The sequence below is a fragment of the Varanus komodoensis genome, unplaced genomic scaffold (assembly GCF_004798865.1).
Source record: "Varanus komodoensis strain SLA01 unplaced genomic scaffold, ASM479886v1 scaffold2, whole genome shotgun sequence".
NCBI classification, from domain to species: Eukaryota; Metazoa; Chordata; class Lepidosauria; order Squamata; family Varanidae; genus Varanus; species Varanus komodoensis.
In genome coordinates, this window is record NW_025335568.1 from 53885666 (window position 1) to 53909869 (window position 24204).

General features: G+C 40.4%; 1 protein-coding gene across 1 annotated transcript in view; it reads left to right on the plus strand.

The window, feature by feature from the left end:
* Positions 1–24204, plus strand: part of MTA3 (metastasis associated 1 family member 3) — a 146360-nt gene that overhangs the window by 5515 nt on the left and 116641 nt on the right. The window contains exons 2-4 of the mRNA XM_044429189.1: positions 2209–2276; positions 6004–6097; positions 22883–23009. Coding sequence (XP_044285124.1) covers positions 2209–2276; positions 6004–6097; positions 22883–23009 — 289 coding nt within the window. The remainder of the gene's footprint in view (positions 1–2208; positions 2277–6003; positions 6098–22882; positions 23010–24204) is intronic.

The window sequence follows — 24204 nt, forward strand, 5'->3', positions numbered from 1 at the left end:
AAGCTCTGGATGGAACAGTTCTGCTGCCTTCAGATCTCTGCATCCCTACCAGTGGGATTGCTTTGTACAGCATCTAAGAATTTATTAAGTTGGGGTTTCCTCTTATCAACAATAATCTTGTATAGCATGGAATTTAAGAATATGAATGGCAAAACTTTATCAGAGGATCATGGCTCTGATCTCAGCCTAGCCACAAACTTCCTTGTTGTAATGGTTGGAAAGTGTAGAAAATCGCTTGCATTAGCACTGCAAAACCTACTTGCTTCTTCACATTTTGTATGAGTCATGATGATTAAGGAACTTGTTTTGGCTCTTCATTCTGCACTGCTGCTTGGTATTCTTCTCTGCTGTTGCTGATATTAAATATAAAGGTTTAATAAATAAATAAAGGAGATGCAGGCTCTTACCAATAATTGAGAGTTGTGTTTCTCTAGTGGACAATGTTCCACTGAACATTTGAATTTTAGCTTTGGTTGTATTAATAAGACATTGATTAAAAGGAATGGATTTGGACGAGGTCAACAAGATGTTGAATCTGCAAGCCAAATCCTGTATGGAGATGTTAAAAGAGTTGGGTATGTTTAGTTTAGAGAATAGAAGGTTAAGAAGGAATATACTATGAACATCTGGATGGCTGTTATGCCGGAGGATGGCATAGACTTGTTTTCTGGTACTCCAGAATGCAGGACGAGACCCAGTGGATGAAAATCACAGGAAGGCAGATTTTGGCTAAATAAATGTCTCCAGCCTGAGGACTTCTTATGGAACCCACAATTTTCCCCACTCCTACCCCCTTTCAAAAAAGTGTTTGGAAAAAATCTTGAAAAACAAGGAGTTTCCATTTTTTCCATTTCCATCCTAACTCTTTCTCTCTACTCCACTCCTTTGCGTTGTTTTCCCATCCTTCCCAGTCTCTTACCTTGCTCTTTAGCTCCCCTGTACAATTGTGCTTTGTTATTTCTCCCTCCCTCCCAGCTTCTACCCTCAATGTTTTTCACAGCACCACCTCCCATTCCCTACCAGGTCCTCACAGCATCCATTATGTGATTATCCATATCCTCCTGAGGAGCCATTTTGTGGTGTTCCCACAACACTATCTCAGATTTCCAAATGTGCCCATGGAGAATGCATCCTAACTATAAGATTGGCCCTAGAACAGACTGCCTTGGGAGATGGTTGGCTCACCATCACTGAAGATAATTAAGCCGAATCTGGGCATCTACAGTGATGGTGTTTCACCGTTGCTATTCCTGTGCTGAGCAGCAGGGTAGGGATGGGGAGTTGTTGAACTAGATGACCACCAAGGTTAAGCTGCCAAATGTGAGGTTCTCTAGTGTATATGTTTAGTAAAAAATAAATCCCATCAAGTCCTTGCTTGTAATTCTAGGACATCCCTTTCCATTTTAGTCACGTCTGCTTCTTGCATACATGTCAGTGTCTGATTTCTTTCAAGCTCTTCTTTCTATGGAACATCAGCTTTGGTATTTAAATCAACACAACATAATTCCTCTCCTGGGGTGTAATGGGTTAGATCCCACAGCTTTCTGGTATAATTTTGGGTGAGAAGCTGTGTATGGGATCAGCATAGGCTGTAGTTTTGGGGCTCTTGCAAAGTAAACCTAATTATGGGTGCCGTTGGAGTCCCAATTAAGTCATGTTGAATTGAATGGCCAATTGAAATCCTCTTGACTGTGAAAGAGCTACAGTATATGGGAAAAGAGTGTTGCATTGTATTAATATGCCAAAAGGTATTACTGAATAGAAGAAGCTATGGAAGGTTAATACCTGATAAATGTTAACTATCTCTTTTAATCCTGTATTTTGAAATTGCTCACTTTCTGCTGCAATGGGTAGGCTAGCCAAAGACCTTCCAAGTTTCCATCTGGGTAAAAATTTTAGGTGTCAACTTTGCTAGCACTAGCCAATTGTCAGTTGCACAAAAGTAATCCTTTGAGGATTGGTTCAATATATGTATCTCCTGCTGGGCAATATTTAAGCCAATGTATAAATCTTTGCAGGAGAGACTCATTAGCACAAATCTCCTTGGTTAATCTTGGGAGATGTGGAAGAGAATTTATGCATGAGTTGTATAGGTCTACACTATACTAAGGCCACATATTCTGTTGATAATAGAAATAATATCAATGTGCTTGGATTTAAGAATGATCTCTGAAGAACTTTAAATATATTCTCACTTTTTTGTTGCAGATTATGTCTATTTTGAAAATTCTTCAAGCAATCCATATCTAATCCGGCGAATAGAAGAACTCAATAAGGTATATGGACATGTAATTCTTTTGTGCTATTTGACAGAAGAGCTATTGCATTTTGTAGAGGAATGAAAAACGGTATAATTCATTTCTAAAATAAGGCATTTCCCTTCTTGTGTGAGATATGCCATGAAGCTCCTTCATTGTGATGCTTTATGAATTTAGAAAATGAAATATACCTTAATATGTGCAAGAACTGAAAAATAAGACCATATCTCTAGTAGATCATTTGGCTTTGATGTGCTTTTAGACTTGTATAATTCTTTATAGGCCACTGCCAGTTTATGGAAGCATGATAAAGCCAGCTGGGAAAAATTTGGAGATATATGGACAGAGTAGACAGTAGCATCCAATGGAAAGCAACAGCTGGATTGCTATGGAGAGAGCTAGTAAAGGATGGGCAGTAAGACAGGAAGTTGGGGCGAAGAAAGGCTGTGATTATTTATTTATGTGTGTGTATCCCACCTTTTTCCAGCAAAAAACCCAAGGTAGTTTATACAATCTTTCTGCTGTTCATTTTATCCAAACAAAAATCCTCTGAGGTACATTAAGCTGAGAGTCAGTGACTTGCACAGAATCACCCAGTCAGCGTTGTGACTGAGCGGGGACTGGAAGCAGGTGCTCCTAAGACCCAGTCCAACACCAATCTCTGTGCTAGCTTGGATCCCTCAATTGGACGTAGTGTGAAAGTCCTCTAGTTCAGGGGTCTAATCCTTTTGGTCTGGTGAGCAAATTTGGGTGCTACCACATTTGGTCAGTGTTGGAGGCACTATGATTAAATGTCTCACTGGCTGATGGCTGCTTTGACAGTTAAATTTCATAACTGGATCTTAGGCTGTATCTTATTTATGAAAAAGAACATAAACTCATAAAGAAGAGCCCTGCTGGATCAGGCCAACATCCATCTAGTTCAGCATTCTGTTCACACAGTGGCCAACTGTGTCCATGGAAAACCCACAAGCAGGACATCAGTGCAACAGTACTGTCTTGCCCAGGTTGTCTAGCAGTTGGTGTGCATAACATGCTGCCTCTGATATTGGAGGTACCAGATGGCCATCTGGTTTAGTAGCCATTGATAGGCTTTTTCTCCCCAAATTTTGTCAAGTCTCTTTTAAAAACTGTCCAGATTTGTGGCTGTCATGACTTCTTGTGGAAGTGGAAGGGAATCCCATAGTCTAACTCTGTGCAGCATGAAGAAATGCTTCCTATTTTCAGTCCTGAATCTCCCATTAGTTTCATGGGAAGACCCCAGGTTCTAGTATGATGAGAGAGAGAGAGAGAGAGACAGAGAGAGAGACAGAGAGAGAATACATTCCCCCATTTCTCCACACCATTCATAATTTTGTACATTTTTGGCATGTCACCCCTTGCCTTTTTTTCCAAGCTAAACTGTCCTAGATGTTGTAATCTTTCCCCATGGGGAGTTGTTTAAGTCCCTTGACGGTCTTAGTTGCCCTTCTCTGAACTTTTTCCAACTCTATCATATTCTTTTTTAGGTGGCATGACTGGAATTGTACAACTAATTGTGGTTTTACTATAGAGTCATTTAAGGGGAATATGATATTGGCAGTTTTATTTTAATTCCTTTCCTATGTATGCCTTGCATGGAGTTTCCTTTTCATACTAACAGCACACTGGGTTAAATGTTTTCATTGAGTTAGCCACCATAACAAAACATAGGCTTGTTTGTTGTCCATTGGACATTGCAGCATCTTTTTAATTATGAATTGTCTGTTTCAGCTGATTAAAAAATACTTTTTAATATGCATGGTTTAACAGTGGCTGGTAGTTGCTTTTCTTTTGGAGGAGGTTATTCAATCGGTAATTTTTATACTGGAACAGTCTTTAGTAGTCATTGATTCACATGCTCTTTTAAATCACTTAGCTGCTTCATGGAAATGGAGGGGGAAATGGATTCTCTGCAGCCTTTTGAGAGCTAAAAGACTAATAATGCAAAACTGGAAGTTTGAAAACTCAGCTGCTGTAATTAATGGATTGAGAACCTTACAATATTTTTGATATACAAATGGGTGACATATAGATGTGGATATTTATTACATATTTGGGTTTGTGTTTGTTGAGGCCTATGCATAAGTGCTGGAAGGTTGTACACATGTTGTGTAAATGCATGCATCTATTTTGAAAAGTCTTAAAAGCCTTCAGGCACTACATTGGAGACACTTGCTGTGATGTCTTAGGCAAGGAGGAGGATGTCTTAGGCAAGGAGGACAGTCAACATGGAATATAGGATTTTGGTGGGTGGCATCAGCGACCTCTGATTGGGTGCCTTAGGCAAGTGTGTTCTGGCTCTGTGCCTAATGGTGTCACCTCCTCTTGGCAGTGATGTGGATTTTCCAGATTTTTTCTTAGGCAAATTAGGCTAATTTACATGCAGGCTTTTGCACTGGAAACAAATTCAGTTTGCGTCAGAAAATTTTCAGGCGTTTTTGAAGTTGATCTAACACAGCAAGTTTCTTTTGCTTGCATTTAATACACAGTGTAGCTCCCGTTAATTTTTTGGTGTCAAATCTATTTTGCCTGAAACATATGGTGATGGTGGGAATTAAAGCACATTTGATGTGATTACATGTTTTATGTATCAGAATATTTTATTTAGGAAAAAAACCAAAGTTATTGCAAGGTGTTGACATGCTAATTAATTTTACCCCAAAGAACTGTGCCTTCATGTTTTAACAGAGTTCAACTCTTCCATCAAAGTGCTTGGGGTTCCTTCAGCTTTTTTATTGCTATCTATCTGTTCAGTTTCACAGTGGAGCATGTATGTATTTCTCTGATATACATTCTGTCACATACTTGCTAGGAACAATCAAGTATTAACTATAATGTTGAAACTGCCAAACTTGTGTAACATTGTATTTGCAATTGATGTCTATTTGTTGTAACTAATGCAGTTATGAAATGGAAATTGGCAGAGGCTTAGAGGTTGCAAATGGACATCCCATGTTGTGTTGTCTTAGCTGGGAAATAAACCAAGCTATTTTTTCCCAAACTGGGAAATAAGTAGGCATACTTCCGATACCCTCCCTCCAGCCATATTTGAATGAATTTTCCAACATTATATTGTTCCAGTTGCAATGCAAATTAATTCAGGGTGCTCAGATCTTAAATGGGCAATTAAGTTCTATAAGCATTACAAAAGGTCTACTCTGATGGAGGTAAATCTACTGCCATTGATTTGTTAATATGGATCAACACAGTGGCCTGCAATTTTAACCTTTGCTTGGAAGTGTTGCATTTGGGACTGTACATCAACATGTACCACTTTGCCAGAAAATGTAAGGATTACTTAATGGGAAAGGGTGCTGGATAGCAGAGAATGGGTAAGCTAGGAATTCGAAGCTGATTTGCAGAATTTGGGGACCTCTGATTTTCACCTCTTTTTATGTGACCTTGAAATTCATATATAGGCTTGGATATGACAACTCCCATAGTCACCTGTTCAAGACCCATGGCAGGCTGCAATAGAACTGCTGCAATCCGAACGATCAGGAAAGAGAACACAAAAACTTAAGAGGCACAGAGCTGTCAGTATGATGTTGATTAGGAAAATGGGAAGTAAAGGCCAATAATTTACCACCCATGGGAAAAGAAAATTAGCTTTGTGGGGAAACAAGCAGTTCTACTTTTGGTAGCAAAGTTTTGCTGGCATCTGTGCAATTTTCTGACATGTGCATGTTTAATTAAGCAATTTGTTCATCTTACTGTTTTTCAGACTGCCAATGGTAATGTGGAAGCAAAGGTTGTGTGCTTTTACAGACGGCGAGACATCTCTAATAGTCTTATCATGCTTGCAGACAAACATGCAAGTAAGTTGACTGTTTTATTTCGAAACAATCTGTAGCATTTCTGCGGCTTCGGTTGAGCAACTATGTGTGTATGAATGTCCATGCACAGATGTACATGTTATCCATTCTATTGTTTTTGCTGGAATGCACATTACAAATTGTGGTACTGCACATCAAAAATAAATACTATTTGTATAATCAACTGGATATGGGTATGAATGTTATCAAACAGATATTATTATTCTTATTTGGTCTAGCTTCCTTCATAGTACTGTTGCAAGCTTTGTATCTGCATAGCTTTGGTCAACAGCAGCTTTGTTATATTCTTTTTTTCTGTTAGTTTATCCATATTGCTATCTGTTCAATAAAATGCTAGTATAATTCATGATTTGATAAACTGCCCTTTCTGTTTAATCCTGTAAGATTTACAGCTTGACTTAAGGTGAGTCAGTGTAAGGAAGCTCATGGCAGGAAAATTTCCTGTACCGTCTTCTAAACTGGAGCAACATGTTCTTTTCTGTAAGTCTCTCCACTGAATAATGTGGGATGAGACTTAGGAGGGGTGTTGGGGATGGACAAGTCACCCTAAATTGGACATAACCCTGTCCAGCTTTGGTTGATGTCCACATCAGCCTTATTTCATGGGACATGTTTTAGGAGGTTCTTTTAGACCTCTGAGAAGAGTTTGGGGGTAGAGAGCTAGTGGCTGCCAGGGTGGTGGAGGAAACTTTCTGTTAACTTTGATAAAGATACAGTCCTATGCTTGTTAGACAGAAAAGATTTCTACAGCTGCCAACATGCTTTAGCCAGTCTTTCTGGTTAGGGAGTGATGGGAATTGTAGGACTTTTTCCCATTGAAATATGCACAGGATTGTTCCTTAACTTAGAATCCAAGCCAATGCCTTTAGCCATGCTTTGCTTGCTTGTTTTGGTTCCATGTGAGCTTTGTTTTATCTTATTGCTATTATTCTCTCCTCAATTCTAATTGGTAATGATTGGAACAAGATGTTTGGCTGAGGTAGAACTGAAATCTTATATCCTGATATTCTGTCAAGGAAGGGTAGCTTTAATATGTTTCAAATGGTTTAGTTATCTTTCTTCAGCAACTTTTCATTGTTGCCTAGATGTATTAAATATTTTATGGATTTTGAAATCATTACAACTAAATATAATTGATTTCCCCTGTTCCCTATAACAGTATGATTTGTTTATTGTTTCATTTCCACCTCTTAGTAATCTTTCCATGATACCAATTCCAATTTTCCCTGGTTTAAGACATTTTTCAATTCTATTTTATTTGTTACACTATCAGGAAGAAACAGGTAACACTAGGTTATCCTTAATTCCCTCTGTGATCAGTGGGGGTGGCTCTCTTGCAAGTATTATGATTGCAATGTATGCTGCAATACTGTGCATTCTTAACCTGGGAGAAAGCCTCATTAACTAAATGGGACTTAACTGCAGAGTAAACATGCATAGGATTGTGGTATAAATCTGTGTATTAAGTATTTCTGTGCTGTAGCGTATTGCAGTGGCAGGAGGCATTAAGCACATTAGAAAGAGGGATGTTCATAGAGGACATTCAGTCTTTTTGTATCATTAGAAAACCACAAAATTTGCCTGAAAAACAACGTATTCCTTATTTTGGTTGTCAATAAATTGTCTTCTCTTAGAGGAGGATATCGAGCAATTTAAACCTTGCTTTTCTATCCTCAAAATTGGGTGGTCAAATTAAGAAATTTTCCCCTGCAGTAACTGTCTGTAGTAAATACGGGACACAGTTATTACCATTAGTGAGTGGGATTCCCTAGGTAACTGGATCCCAATACTAGATCCCTAGGTAGCCGAAATGGCACCATCCATTTTCAAGAAGGAGGTATCAGAAGGTTTGAGAGAATCTCAAGTTTTGCAGTGGTACATGAAATCTTTGCGGGGGGGGGGGGGATTTCCACTGTGGAACAGAACCCCCAAACAGCCCAGCATGGGGTGAGCATTCTCAGAAGTCTGTAAGAAAACGTGGAAGGCTTGTTGCCACTCTGAGTAGGAATACAGGGCACATTTCTGAGAAGTCAGAAATTCATCCGTAAGTCGAATTTGTATGTAAGCCATTCCTATGTAAGCCATATTCACTCCTCTATGTTTGCAGGGGTTAGGGGTGCAGGACCCCTGTGAAAGTGGAAACACTGTGAATCTCATTATCCCCTGCTCAGCCCAAACTCACCAGTGCCACCTCTTTGCAGCAAGGAAATGCTAGAGAGATTTCCCTCTCCGGATGGGCAGGGTAGGAAGGCATGCTTTTGAGGCCTCCCTCTCTCCTCTTTCATTCCCCCTCTCTCTATGGTGATAATTTGCAGGGCTTCCTTTTTTCCCCTTCTGCTTCCTTTCTGTATGGTGACTTCACTATTGATGCCATCACCTGGCATTTAGGGATGCAGTGAATGGGCACTGCTTAGGAATTTAAATGTGAATTTTCTGAACTTCTGGAGGCAAATAAGTAGAAAATCTATCCGCTACTGCATTCTTTACTGGTGGTCATTTAAAAGGTGTACTTTACTGGGTGTGTTTTGATGAAGGCATGCTGTGCTTCCTTCCCCTGGGGCAGATGGCATAAAGGACCAATAATAATGAGTTCCTTTCTTTAGCATAAGAGCCATTTCTCTCTTTGTGAATGACATTATATAATTAGTAGTTGACTCTTGTGCATAAGAGTCTCATTAGCCAAATTAGAGTCAACTCGGAAGTAGCTAGCAAAACTATAACTTGTCACAGTAGGCTTATTTGGTAACATTTTCCTGACACTGGTTTGTGAGTATTAATGACATTTTGGAAAGTAAAGCTTTGATAGAAGGATTTTTTTTCAACAGGCAAGCATTTTCTGTGTTAGTGTGTGTCTATATATTCTGTGCACTAGTGTCTTTTGTGCCTGTTTATTTTTAAATTTATATCTGCCTTCCCACTACAAAATGTTCATGACTGTTAATAGCAATAAAATGCAAGATAAAAGAAAACATTCTAATTAAAGCAGAAAAGCAGACCAATTAAAAAAATCAATAACATTTTAAAAATAACAGTACCCACCAATATAAACCTGCTTCAGCACTACTAGAAACAGGTTCCAAAGTAAGCATTCTGTATTTATATATCATGCCTACAGTTGTCATGTCTGAACCCTGGCATCTTCCAGTGATTCGTGAATATTATGGGTAATTTGGTTTTTCCTCAGCCTGCTTTATTCCATGGAGCTGCTGTAAGCCTAAAATAAAACAGTTTCCTGTTCACCACTTGGTGGGCCAGACTAAAAGTTCAGGTAATTACACATGGGGTAACTATGCCCAGTGCAATAATTTTGCTCTTGGTATAGGTGTGCATGGCCCTGATTCACATTGAGACAATGGTGTTCTGCCCATTGTCTCAATGTGTGCATGGCCCTGGGTTTAACCCTAACCCAGTGGTAGGGTTAAACTTTCCCCTCACCTTTCTTTTCCTTTCCAACATTCCCTTGGAATCCGTGGAGATCCCAGCAGGGGAGGGATCTGCAATCCGGCCACCGACCTTGTGGCCCTTCGCTGCACTGACTCTAACCTGGCTATATCCTTTCTGCAATGAGGGGCCCCAAACTGAGCACATAAGAGTCTGCTGGGATTTCAGGAAAATGTGTGGACAGGCTAAGCCCTCTTCCAGAGCACCACACTGTACTTGGCATCTTAATCAGGGGTGGGCATGTTTACATCACACTGTCAGCTGCTTGGCTCTAAGCTTCTTGGGGAAGGGGAATGGCACAGATGGGATAAATAAATTCATTGCAAGCGTTTCAAGAACAGTTTCTTTTTCATGTAGAAATATAGCATCTTTAATATTTGAATATAGGAATAGTAATATAAATATTTGTCATTTAAGGTGAAACAAATTTTCATGGCACTATGCTGGTTCACCGGCAGTAAAAAGAGGAATAGCTGTACAATAAATAAATGCATTCCTCTGCAATATTTTCATAAGGGCAGCAAACACTAAAAATAATAATAAAAACAATAATTTAAAAAGCAGACATATAAAAGTTTGAGATACAGTAAAACCAATAAAAGCACAAAGGCATCACAGTATAAAAGGAAAGCCAATAGATTTTAAAAGGCCAATGATAATCAAAAGATCTTTGTTTGGCTCTGGAAGGATAGAAGGCTGCATATTAGGTGAGCTTTCCTGAGCACTACAGCTGAAGAGCTCTTTGGTTGCAACCTCCCTGAACTTCGGGAGGTGAGTGCACCTGGAGGATAACATCCATCTGTGACCTTAGTACAGGAACAGGTTCATGTTTGAGAACTTGGCATTGGTTCTTTAATGCCAAGGTCTTTAAACACATTTTCACTTGGAAATGATCTTGAAGGCAGTGTCATTAATTAATTAACTTATTATAGTTATACCTATCTTTTTCTCTTAAGAACTCAGAATGACTTACATAATTCTCCTGCTCTCAATCTTATCCCCATAACAACAACCCTGCAAGGTAGGATGGACTGAAGTGCTGTGACTGGTCCAGTGTCACCCAGTTGGCTCCATGACTGACCAGGGACTAGAACCCAGATCTCCTGGGTCCCAGTCTTGTGCTCTCTACCATTACACCATACTGCCAATTTCAAAATTGGCAAAAAACATTTCCATGAATTAATCCTAGTCAGTAACCTGATTGCTGTATTTTCAACTAAGTTTTCTAATAAATGTTCAAAGGCAGCCCCACCTGCGACATACCGCAGCATTCTAATTTTGGGAATGTGAGAATGTGGATGAGTATGAGGAGGTTATTTCCTGACAGGAAGGGCTGCATCTGACCACTGCCTCAGCTGCTAACAGCTGCTTTGTGCCAAGGGAACAAACCCAGCCTTCGGTCACAGAGGTGACATACCTGTGACTCCTAGACTAAACCTGATCTTTTAGAGAGGGAGTGCAATCCCATCTAAAACAGGGAAAAGTATGATCTGTTGAGTGTAGTGGGAGTTACTCCTCAGTAATAGTGGGAATAAGCCCCTGGAAAATAGTGGGATACTTCGGCATCAGTATGTAATGGGTTGTGTAGCTATCTTACCACAATTATGCTATTGGATAGATCAGAGGTCCGTGTTGCACTGTATACCTGTCCTTGTATACCTGCTACCTTGTGTAAGACATTGATGTATTTAACAAATGTTTGCCATTCTCTGTTAGTGGTCAAAGTTGCTTACAACTCTATAGAATGGAATAAAATAACATTAAAACAATACAAAATGGTATATAAAGGAGCAGAGAACATCAGTTTCAGCAGATTAAAAAGTTACGGTTCCATTTTGCCCCAATCAAATAACTACCTTCACCCATCACCCAATCAAAACAATGTGACTTCCTATCTCTCTCAAGCTCATCTCTTCCTGATGACATTAAATCAAAGGAGTGTCTATCCCTCAAGTTTCCCCAATCCCTCGTGTAAATTGAAAAAATAGGAACAAGAGTGCTAGTCCTGCTAGCCACACTGTAGCATGGCCACATCACGAACAAACGTTTTTTCTGCAGGGTTTCAGCACAGCATAAGCAGAGTGGGCAGGCTCCTTGCAGCAGCCTCCTCTCCCTCTGATGACTGGCACTGGCTCCAGGCGGTAATGGAATGGTAGAGTTGGAAGGGGCCAGAAGGCCATCTGGTGCAACCTGCTGCTCAGTGCAGGACTCCCCTCCCAGATGGTATCCGGTTGCATCTTGAATGCCGCTAGTGTGGGAGAGCCCACAATCTCCCTTCCATTGTCATGCTGCTCCAACAGTCAGGAAGATGTTCCTGATGTCCAGCCAGAACCTGGCTTCCTCTACCTGGAGCCCGTTATTCTGTGTCCTGTACTCTGGAATGATCAAGAAGAGATCATATCCTTCCACTCTGACAGTCTTCCAATCCTTGTCGAGTGCTATCATCTCTCTCTTCACTCTTCCCTTCTCGAAGCTAAACATGCCCAATTCTTTCAGTCTCTCCTCATGGCACTGTAGCTGGGAACTGGAATGGCGGTGGTTTTGGGCCACAGTAGATCCAGAATAATGGATAGTTGCTGGTTGCCTCCTGTGTTTCTGTTGGCTTTGATACATCATGTTCGTTCCTTGTGTCCTTTTTTGCATGTGAACTTGTGAGGAACTGTAGTTGATATCGGGGAGGCATAGCTAATTAAGGATGGATGAGAGCTGAAAGCTGTGACAGCAGGGTCAAGTATGTCAATGTGATGAAGTTCTGCTTTATAGTCTGCAAATTATGTCTCCTCTGTGGTTGATCTGATCCAGGCAGTTAATGAAGGTATGGGAGCTAACGAACATAATAAGTAGTAAAGCGACATAACTTTGTTTTAACATGTGTCAGATTTTCTGAGCTTATGGAATGAAATTTCAAAAGAAATGTGGTCCTTTTGGTAGCCTATATATGATCTATTTGTTTTTATTTAATTGGGTAGAAAATAATAAACACAAGGAGTTAATAACATTAATAGCAACAAGTATTGCCAAGATTTTTACTTACTAACTGACTTGCTCATTTACTTCCAAGAAGTCTTAGGATAGCAGTATATAGGTATATATTAAAGTGATGTGATAAATATTCACAGCATTCTGGGGTATTTGTTTTCAGGACATATTATGACCACAAACAGATCCTAGAATAGTAGAGTTGGAAGGGGTCATGAAGGCCATTAGGTCCAACTCCCTGCTATTGCAGGACATGATGTTACACCATCCCACTCAGATGGCTGTCCAGTTTCTTTTTGAATGTCTCTGGTGTGGGAGAGCCCACCACCTCTTCAGGCAGCTGGTTCCACTGATGTGTTGCTCTGAGAGTGAGGAAGCTTTTCCTGATGTCCAGCCTGAATCTGGGTTGTTGCAACTTGAATTGAGTATTCCGTGTCCTACACTCTGGTATTACCAAGAAGAGATCTTGATCTTACTCTTTGTGACAGCCTTTGAGGTACTTCCAGAGGGATATCATGTCCCCCTTCAGTCTTCTCTTCTCTTCTCTTCTCTTCTCTTCTCTTCTCTTCTCTTCTCTTCTCTTCTCTTCTCAAGAAAATCATACCTTGTTGGTTTAACAAGTTTAATAAGTGAATGAACAACTCAGGAAGTAGTCAGATAATTGCTGTTTCCCATTGTGTTTAAACTGGAAAATTATGGTTCATGGGCTTTGAACAAGCCAGGATATGAAACAGTGGTTTAAAGTTGGCTTGATATCCTGTTTTTTTTCCATTAATGTTTTTTAAATCATTAAATAGAGTCTCCCAGTTTGGATGTACTGGGAAACTATAGTTAACTGAGGACTTCCTGGCTTGTTTCCTGGCTCATGCAGAGGGAGAAGTGAGGCAGCTGCAAGCTAGAGCATGTAACTCATTCATATCTTAGTGCATTAAGCTGAGATATGAGTGAAGATGGGAAATGTGTGTACAGACTGCTTCCACCCCACTTTAGAAATATTTGCCTGGCTTCATCCTTGGTGGTGCTTACAAAGCTTGTTCATGCTTGAGAAAACATGGTTTTGTACCATAAAGAATATTGACTTAAGCTGCTTATGTGACTTAAGTTTGACTTAAGGAATTAAATAAAGCAATTGGTCCAGCTCATTGTACCACCTGGGGATGAGCTTTCTAGCTCTTATCCCTTAGCGTAGCTTATGCATCCTGCCATCAGCCTGCCTTTTTTGCAGGTTTTATGCAGCAGAGTCAGAAAGGAGTAGGCCATGTATGTAAAACTATATTTTTCTCCTCTGCACTTGCTTTGGCACTAAAAAAAGAAGTAATTTTATGATAACATTCTAGCTGCAAACAAAGGCTTGCTATCTATTTTTGTTAAGCAGAAACGAAAGCATGTGCACAGCAGTTCTTTTCCCTTTTATCTTTAGTGGCTCACTCTTCACCTGGAACTTTCATCTCTTTATAGATTCACTGTTGACTTTGTTGGTATTGGAGAATAAAGACTGAGTCAGATGTTAACTGTATTGTGCAGAAGTGTCTAGTTCAAGTAGGCTGAAGGGCTGTGCTGTCCTCTTAGCACACGCTCCGGGCCCATGCGTGCGTATTTTGACAATTTAACACCAGAAGTCTAGTCTGTTCAGTCCTGTCAAATATTTTACTTTATCATCAGAAAGCCACTTTATACCTAGTCAGATGATTGTTCACAGGCCCAGAATGGCCTACTTTGACTGGAGGGGCCACAAGTCTAATCCCTGTTTGCTACCATCACCTTTTAAATGAAGAGGCTGGAGAGAGAACATGGACTTCCTGTCTTAGTATTATTACTATAAATTGCATTTCTGTACCGTCCATAGTGGAGGTTTTCTGTGTTCTCTCATTGAACCATGCTTCCTCACCAATGTGACTGAGGCAAGTTTTAAACCCAGAACCCTTTGTTCAAATATCCAATTACACTACTGGTTGAGATAAATAGCTCCTTTCCCCCCACACTTATGAATGGAGGGAGCCCATGTCAGGGACCCACTTGCTTAAAGCCAGGTGTACCCCAATTAATGGTAAAAGGGCTGCGTTGGCAGTGCTTTGATTTTTACAGGAACTTTGCCTTCCTCCCATCTGAGCTCACTTCCAGATGCACCTAGATTGAGGGATTGACTGCAAGGAGGTGGGCTGCAGGAGATTTTTTGGCTGCAGGTAGATTTTCCTTTCTCTTGTTATCACATTTTGTTCAGCCCTCAGTATTGCCTGTACTGCTAATTTCCATAAAAATAGAAGGAGGACTAATAATGTGTTTTTATAGTAGCAAACAGTTGGAAGTTTTGGCCTCTTTTGACCAACTGAGACCTGAAGATTCATGAATTTTACTGGAGTGTTTTATTTCTATCATGAATGCCTAAAACAGGGGTGCTGAACCTCAACCAAAGAGCCAAATCCAGCATGCCAAAGTTCTCCAGATGGCTATGATGGTTCCCTTTCTCCCAACCATAAATGGTTTGGTGATTTCCCACTTTTGTGTAGTTTTTCTCCTGTTCTGAAAGGTTGACTCTCCTTTGGGTTGCAAACTCCTAAAAGGTTTAGTTATTTAGTTTAGTTACTTTAGTTTATTTAGCCGAAGCTTTAAGCCATAATATGCTGATATTTATGGCATTCTAGTTCTGCCCCTTTGCCTTGAGCTTCTCTCACCACTGCTATATGCTCCCATCAACTTTTCTGAAACAAAATTTGTCCTTAATGGGACCTGTCGTAAAGGGCCCATTAAGTGTTTGGATTTTGTGCCTTTTGGCTGGCTCCCAGTTTTTTGGTATGAATACAAATGCTTTAATACTCTAAACGGATTGGGGCCCAAATGCCTGGCAAGAGCATCTTCTTGAACATTAATCTGCCTGCATGCTAACTTTGTCTATGGAGGGCTGTGCTATCCTAAGCCGAAGCTCCCTCTGCCTTGTGGACCTGCTCTGATGTACTTTTACTGCCTGGTAAAGATTTTCCGATTGCTTGGGCTTTTAACTTTAAATTTGCTATATGAATTGGACTTGCAGCAAAATCCTAGTAGGAATGCTCCTGTTCAAGGTCCCTGCCTATAAGCCATTGCTTTCCAGTTAGGGGTTTAAAAAAGGCCCACCCCTTCCCACGTTTCCTTCCACATTCTGTGGCTGTTAAGCATACTTTGTTCTTATTGGACTATGGACTGTGTGTTGGGGGTGTTCTGGCCATCTTTTTTTTAGTTCTGTATTTCTGCAAACATTAGAGCAGGGATCGTCAAACCTTTTCAACAGGGGGCCAGTGAAAGGTGCTGGCGGTGGGCGAGGGCTGGCGAGGGGGCGGGGCTGCATGTGCGCACGTGTGCAGCGAGGCAGAGGCGGGGAGCATGCGGGGTGAGACAGTGGCTTGTTCGTGCGGGGATCGTTTTCTCCGAGCGAGTCCAAAACAATCTCCATGCGCCTGCGCACATGTGCAACACGTACAGAACCTCTGGGGTGGGCCGGTTAAATGGGCATGACGGGCCAGATGTGGCCTGTGGGCCGTAGCTTGAGGACCCATGCATTAGCGGTTTCCCCAAGCACTCTTGTACCTCTGAGTTACTTGTTTTGCTCCATTTCTGTTGGCGCTCAGCACTTGAGTTTGCTGTTACAGAAGGCCATAATTGCTTGATGCTGCTCTCATTGATGCTTCATTATAGATTTTACTTTGTATTTTATCATTTAATTTGTAAGCCTCCCTGAAACTGCTTTGGAAGCTCCATTTCACCTTATTTCACACATCCACAACCACACTCTTTTTGCAAACTAGCTGTTTATTGTCAAGCCACAGCTAACAAGCTACAGTAATAGGACTAATCTCTCTCCATGACCAGAATGGTTACATGAACCAAGCTAGAAACTACTTCTGAAACCCCCCCTTTTCAGTAATGCTGGGCTCCACCTTGCTGGGTGGGTCTCTCTTTAGGAGGGCTAGCCTCCGAGAGCTATGAAGGCCCTCCAACTGGTTAGCCCTTCCATCCCAGCACATTGTCATGGGGTCAGGGATAGGAAATGGACTTGTCTTCCACCTCTCCTTTGCCCCCTCCCTTCTCTTCCAAGCCCTGCCTGTTCCCATGGTCTGTCTGAGAATCTGCAGGCAGCAGCCTTGAGACAGCCTCATCTTCCTCTGCTCCTTTGATTCCCACATGCCCCACCCCCCAGTCTTCACCGTACCATCTGATGAGTCGGTGGCACCCTGCCATTTTTAATAACTACATATATTGAAGAAAGGCACATACAGTTTTGAAATGAATGAAGGAATGAATGAATGAAAGTTGGTCAGACCTGGTGTACTGAATAGGACAGAGGGAAGAACTACTGCTTGGAAATAACAGTCCCAGATCATAGGTTCCAGAATCAAATTTTTGGAGGTACTGAGTAAAGGTTGACTACAGATACTTAGTAAAAAGTGTTGTTTATTCCCCCTACCCCAGGTTTCTAAGATCCACATCAACTTATTATTTAATTCAAAATGTGAAAAGTGCCAGTCCTAAACAGAGGGAGGGAGCGGGGGAGAGAATAGACAAATGCACAGCGTTTTTAAGTACCAGGGTGGCTAGAATTTATTGGCCTCTTGCCAGCAAAAAACATTGCATCTGGAGTGCTGACAACACCAATCACAGTCAAGTTGGTGTGCTACCAAATCCATCTCATGACACAAATGGAGTTGTGGTTGTGACCCATGTGGTGATGCTGAAGAATTATTGGACATTCTGAATTAAGTCTGATTGCTCATATTAGTAGTGTCTTTACTGGCACAACATATGAATTCTGCAGTGGGGACACGGATTCTTAATGTCATTGTTTCAACTAATGTTAGTGAGAATGTTACATCCGGTGATGTAACACACAATCTTTAAGTATCAGTTATAAGGGTGAACAATATATTGAAGTTTCTACATATATGGGCTACACTTAATTAATTGTTGTGTTATTAAAAGCTTAATAGTGATAAGATTTCTCCTCTGCAGCAGTTAGTGTGGCTCCATTTTCCTGGCCATTTTCTATCTGTATTTGATTCTCCTTGTAGAAATACCCACTTTCTCAGCTGTACGGTAAAAGTCTTAATTCCTGAGAAACTTCAGACTCTTTTCTGCCTGGGGTATTAAATCATTACTGTACTGCCCAATAACCAAAGCTCTCTGGGTGATTCACAGCAATCCACAAGGTACAAGACCTAGACAGAGTATACTATAGCATAAAATATAGATACCGTCATCATGCAGAATTTAAAACAGCTTAAACAGCTAAAACAATGTAGTATTATGATGAGGGAAAGAAAGAGGTGGTAGGGAGGGTTACTAGGAAATAAGCATATGTTGAGCTTGTCTTTTTAATAAAATTTAATATTCAGCCTTGATAAATACATTGCTAAATGGATAACTGTCCTATTATCGCATTGTCCAAATATTTGTCCACTTTATTTCACATTTCTTCCTGTGTTCCTGCAAGTAGCTTGCACAAAGTTATTTGTTGTTGTTTTTTTAAAGAATGCTTTCAATTTAACTGTTAACTTTCTTTTTTTGACCTTGTGTTCTTATAGCTTCTTTTCTTCTGTTTAGTTTGGAAAGTGTATCTTATCTAAATGAGAAAGCAAGGGGATTTGATTTTAAATAACTTTGATCCATATCACTGATTAAAACAAACAAACATAAGCCCTTGATTAAAATCAGCAAGCCATGATAAAAAACCTTGATTAAAATTGTTGACAAATGATATTTGTCAACGTGTTGGATCCTATCTTTAGTTATGTTGCTGAAGAAAGGTGTATTTTGTCTGAAACCTAGCACTATATCTGAATTTGTGCTTAGAATTCAGATATGCTACATTTTATTTAAACAGCTGTATAACTTCAAAATGATTGTTGTAATTACAGGATATGGCTCAGTGGGCCAAGTGGTGTATAATAACACTTGTTTTAGCTATTTCAAAATAGTTGTAAAATTTTGTGTTAAAGATTTTTATATTTCTTTATTAACTTTATTGTGGGTTGTAAGTCTTGTGAACCATGCAGAGAGCTCTGGCTATTGGGTGGTCTAGAAATGGAATGAACAGGTGACTGCTTGGCATGTCAAAGGTCCCAGGTTTGATCCCAGATATCTGCAGGTAGGGCTGGAAAAAGCACCTGAAACCCTGCAGAGCCACTGCTTCTTTGCAGTGTTGAGATGGACTTGTGGTCCTACTCTGTGCAAGGCAATTTCTTGTGTTCCTGCATAGTTTTTACATATTAATTGGCCTTGCAAGAGGATTATTCAACTTGGTGAAAGATGGGTCTGCAAAGAGCTGTAAGCTGTGGTAGTGTGTGGTTCCACCAAGGGGATATATGTTGGATTAGACTTGGGGCTGCATGTGTGCATGCTTTCCAGTTCTGTTCTGTGCTAGGTCTGGTCCAAGGACAGAAGTATGCTCATGCAATGAGAATTTCTCCTCTCTCTTCTTCCATCTATACTCCTGTCCCCCTTCTCAAATCTGCTCTGAAGGGTCCCCAATTCCTTTGCAGCAGATTTCAAGGATCTACCAGGGATACCACCTTTTCTCATTTCTGATGATAGAAATGACTGGTGGGGAAACTTCATTGGATTTTGCAGCTGCTTCACTCAAACTTTTAAAGTACCATTATAGAAGTTAGACAGAAGTTCTAGTCTTTCGTATTGATGGGCTTCTGTGCCAGCCAGTTACCAAGTTACATTAATTGAAGCTCTTGAACACACGTTCATCCATGTTGCTTCTTCCATTTATTTCTGGCTATAGTTTTTTATTCCTTGCTTGACAGAACAGTCTTTTGAATACCTTAGATGATTAAATATTTATCACAGGCTGCTGAATTTTACTGGCATGAATGCCAGGCATATTCTTTAGCTTACTTTTCTTGGCATCCTTTCCACTAACTGACAGAAGTCTGCCATCCAGACATTGTGGGTGGATTTAATCTAGGTAACATATTTGTGTAAAAGGGGTGCAGTGAATCTTTCATTCTTCATTAGCATTTAATAGATGAACTAATTAAGTGAGCAAGAAGACTAATTAACAGGAAATCTATGTGTCTTATTGCATCTGAAATATAAAATAACCAAGGATCATGTGATCTCAGAAAAACGTGTAGAAAGATTCACTTGAAAAGCCCGCAAATGAGCTAGGGAAATAGTTTTGCACAATTACAGTAATTTATAAGGTAGCATTCATCAGTAGAAAGCCTGGTTGGCTAGCAGTAGTAGAAACCAAAGAATATGCACCCCTAACAATCTCTGTGGGAGCTTGAAAACTTGGAGCTAAAATACATATTTGCAGGCTGATATTAGGTTGAATCAGGAGGTGACTTTCCATATTTTCCTGCTTATGAAAGGGCTATTGCTGTACTTGTGTTACATGAGAAAAATGAATATAAATCTTAAGTATATGGTACCACTTTTGCAGAGTCCTGTGAACTGGAGTGGAATTTGCCTATTGCATTTTCTGATTTTGTAAGCCCCGAAAATTTGTTGAAGAGTGGAATATAAATAGCCAAAATAGGTAAAATAAATGAATAAAAATGCAAACTCTTCCAGTAGCACTTGCAAAAGTGCTTGGTTAATGGTACTATCTTAGTTTTGCTTGTGTTTCTTTGGAACCAGTACATCATGGACAGGCGTGTCTTAGGTATGATTCAAGTTTCTGAATTTTTATCCAAGTTTTTGTATGTCAGTTAGAAATTTTCCATTTGTACAGACATGAAGCTGTTGGTTTTGAGCCTGACACTTCCTCCCTTGCCTTCAGACTATAAAACACCAAACAATCCTTTGCAGGGCAAATCTTTACTGACACCTCACAGCTAACAAGACAATGTAACTCTAGTAAGCTGAATGATAAGCCTTTGCTCATGTAAAGAGTTGAATTCAAACTGGCACATCTCCCCAGTTCTACCACTTTAGTCAGGCTGTGACTCTACCCTCAATGTGCCCCATCCCCAAAGCCAACCTACAAGAGCTAAGCAAGCCCTCTAACTGGGTTGCTCACCTCTCAGTACTTCATCATGGGATCAGGGACAAGATAAGGCAGATGGGCTCGCTCCTCTTCTGCACCCCCTCCCTTTTCTTCCAAAGCAGGCCTGCTTTCACAGTCAGTCCAGTGACCCTGAGCAGTGACCCTGATGGAGTTTCAGAGGTCCCTGCCCTGCTTTGATCCTCTTGCCCTCCCACCCCTGCCTCCTATGAGTGTTCTTCAGAATCCAGTGACTCAGGACCCTGGAACTTCAGTGAAGAGTGAGCGTCTGGCCCGCTTGCCACTCCGCCTTCTATTGAGTTACACCATTAGTACATCAAAGACCACGTATTGTCTACACTGACCACCAGCAGCTGTCAAAGACCATAAATGATGGCGTTTTTCAGAGCTTTGCTGACTTAGATCCAATTTATAGGAATTATCTGTGGCCTTGGTGCAAAGTATGTTCTGTATATCTAATTCATTTCTTTCGAATGGGAGGACCTCACAGAAACATCAAGAACCCTTTGAGCAGTTAGATATTCGGAGCATAGAGAATGTATGGTCAACAGTCATCTACAATGATCATAACTGCTAGAGCACATTTCACAGATGCTGTTATCATGCAGTAAGATGCCAGTGGTAAAGGACTTTCCCAGAGCCATTCTTCTATATGCTCTACCTTAAAAATATCTTACATTCTAAGGTACAAGAAATTTTCTATATCCTTTACCTTAAATTCATTTCGACGCATGGCCTTCTGTGTCTCTCAACCTCTATCTCTTGTTCAGTTCCCTTTGCCAAGGGGTAATCCGCCTGTGGAATACAACCCAGCCAGCATGGCTAATGGTCAGGGATTGTGGGAGTTGTAGTCTGCAGGGCACTGAGTTGTAACTTCTGCTTGGTTCATCTCTTCCGGTGGCCCTATATGATCACAATTCCAGTATGACTATTTAGACAATGTACAGAACACTCCACAGAAGTTTGAACTTGAATAGGAAGCCAAAGACCTCATTCCCATTCGGGTGAGATGTAATTGCTTGGGCTGTATCAGTTCAAACACCACCGGCGGACTCATGTTAAAAAAATGTCTTTCTATATCCACAGCACAATTTTAAAAGCACAATTTTAAAAAGTGTTAATCAGATCTGTTCGTACAACAACTGTAGCATTCCATACAACCCAAAAACTCTCTGGGTGATTTTCCAGTCTTTGGGAGCGGATTTTGGGAACTCCTGGAAAATCCTTCTGTGGAGTCCCTAATAGGGTCGGTACACACTGTGCAAAGTCCGAGGAGAAGCTGATCCTGCCAACTCCAACTGAATCTCCCTCCAGCACTGTGTGAGGCAGTAAGCTGTTAGGGTGATGACATCAGTCGGAGTGGCCACACCCTTTGACACAATCTGGCCCACAGTGGGCCCAGTGGAGTGCAGTTATGGAGTGCAGGTATGGCACCCCTCGTTCAATGCAACTTTTGAACCAGGAAGTCTGACCTGTGTTTTCTCCACAAAAAAATCAGAGTCATAACCCAGCTTTAAGCTTAGAACTCTGGCCTGCTGGGAGAGACACAAGTTAGGAGAGAGTTCCAAATTCAGATACCACACAAAACAAACAGGATCAGGGTATCCATGACTTGTTTAGCTGCTCCTGCTGTCGAGAGGGAGCAATCAAGCTGCATGTACTAGCACACTGTTTGCATGAAGCATCTGGCTTATTTTCACGTCCAAAAAATATATTGGAAAACTGTATTTGGAAAATGTAAAAGTTAAGAGAGAGAGAGAAATCTTGTAAGAAAAATCAAGGTCAATGTCAAAGGTGGCAATTATGTATTATATTTAATTTCCCATTTTAATGTGTTTATTTTATTTCTGTCATAAATTGCTTTGAATACTTTGGTAGAAGGTTGACAGATAAAGGGCTACATCCTGTGTTTCCCTTGCTTGAAACAGGATCTTGCCGCCTTCTTTCCTCCTTACCTGTTGTGCTGCTCCAACCTGCTCTACCTCTCAACGTTCTAGATCAGATTTTGGGCCATATAAGGGTGAAAGGGAAGGTGCTCTGCCAGCAGCGACTATTCCATTCATGGACAAACACGGATACAGCCATATAGCTAAATAAAGATACTAAAAATCTTATTTTAGAAAGGCATTGATATTTCAGGGTTGGTTTTCTAGTGGACATGTTGGATAAACAAGATATTGCAAATTAATCCCCCTCTGCAAGAAAGGGTTATTTTCTGTGGCAATGAAATTTGGTTACTGACAGTTTGTTTTGCAGAAATTGAAAGCAGCTTCATTAAACAAGGATGTAAGTAAGGGAAAAACCCCTCCAGAAATGTGGGTCTGAAGAAAACACTCTTCTCTCTTTTTTCCTTTGTACAGAAGAAGTTGAAGAAGAATCTGAAATACCCAAGGAGGTAGATTTGACAGACAAACAGAAACATCAGCTGAAACACAGAGAGCTGTTTCTCTCGCGCCAGTATGAGTCTCTTCCTGCAACACACATCAGGTAAGCAAGTTAGGTCAAGGACCCAATCTCTCAGCTGCTCTGCCTGCTGCTAACTCAGTAGATAAGAAATAAAGACCCTCGTCTCCATTGGTAAGTCTATGCAATGGTTTTCAGTAGTTGGCTCTCTCATTTCTTTTCGATGCATATTCCCTCAGCACAGCTGAGCAGAAATTGGATTCTTGTAAACCAGGAAAACACTAGCTGCTTTTATTCTATGCTCGCACAGTTTTTGGTTACTTTCAGTTTTTTATGGCCAGCTGAGCCCCATGGTATCACACAACAACGAAACATTCCTATAAATTATAGTATGATATAAGGGAAAAATGGATGAGAGCACATAATTTTATGCTTGATTTTTAACGTGTTTTAATTGTTTGATTTGTATTGTTTTAGAAGAATCATGACTTTATCCAATTTATTTAAAAAGGTTTTTTCCTAGCCTTTGCATTTTAAGATGCATTTCCAAAACTTAAGTTATGACGTCTAATGGCACATTATTGTCAAATTATATTTTGTCCTTTCTTCATGATCATTCCATATGTTCCCTAATCATTTTGAGCTGTATTGCTCCAAGTTTTTTTAAAAATTTCAATAGAAAGGAATAGTCGTCGTTCTAAGCTGTCCTGAGCGCTTGGCGGAAGGATGGAATATAAATGCTTGTAATAGATAGATAGATAGATAGATAGATAGATAGATAGTCATGTTGCAGAGCAATAACTCTTGCTGAATTGTGGAAGGGGAAAAATTGAAACGGTAATGTTTGTTCCTTCATTTTTAAATTATGGACTAATTACTATATCTCTACTCATCCAGGAATTAGTCAGTAACATTGGCTGCACCACTTTCTCAGAATAACCTGGAACTCACTTGGTCTTTCATGGTCAAACTCTAAATTTTGTCCAGCCAATCACAGTACTTCTTACAGTTTTAGAGGAGGCGTATATTTTCACACAACTAATGCACTTACTCTCACTGTATTACGAAGACCCCCAACCTTTGGAGGGGGCTTTTTGGAAAGCAGGAGGATTCTTCTTGAAGAGTGAGTTGAAAACTGCCTACGCAGAAATTGTCAATTTGTAGAACATAGCATTATACAAAAAGTGGTCTTGCAATTCCAAAAGTAAGTTTTATATTGTGGAACAATGTGTAAAAATGTGGGCTTTGCTGCTGATCCAGTGGGTTGTCTGCATGATTT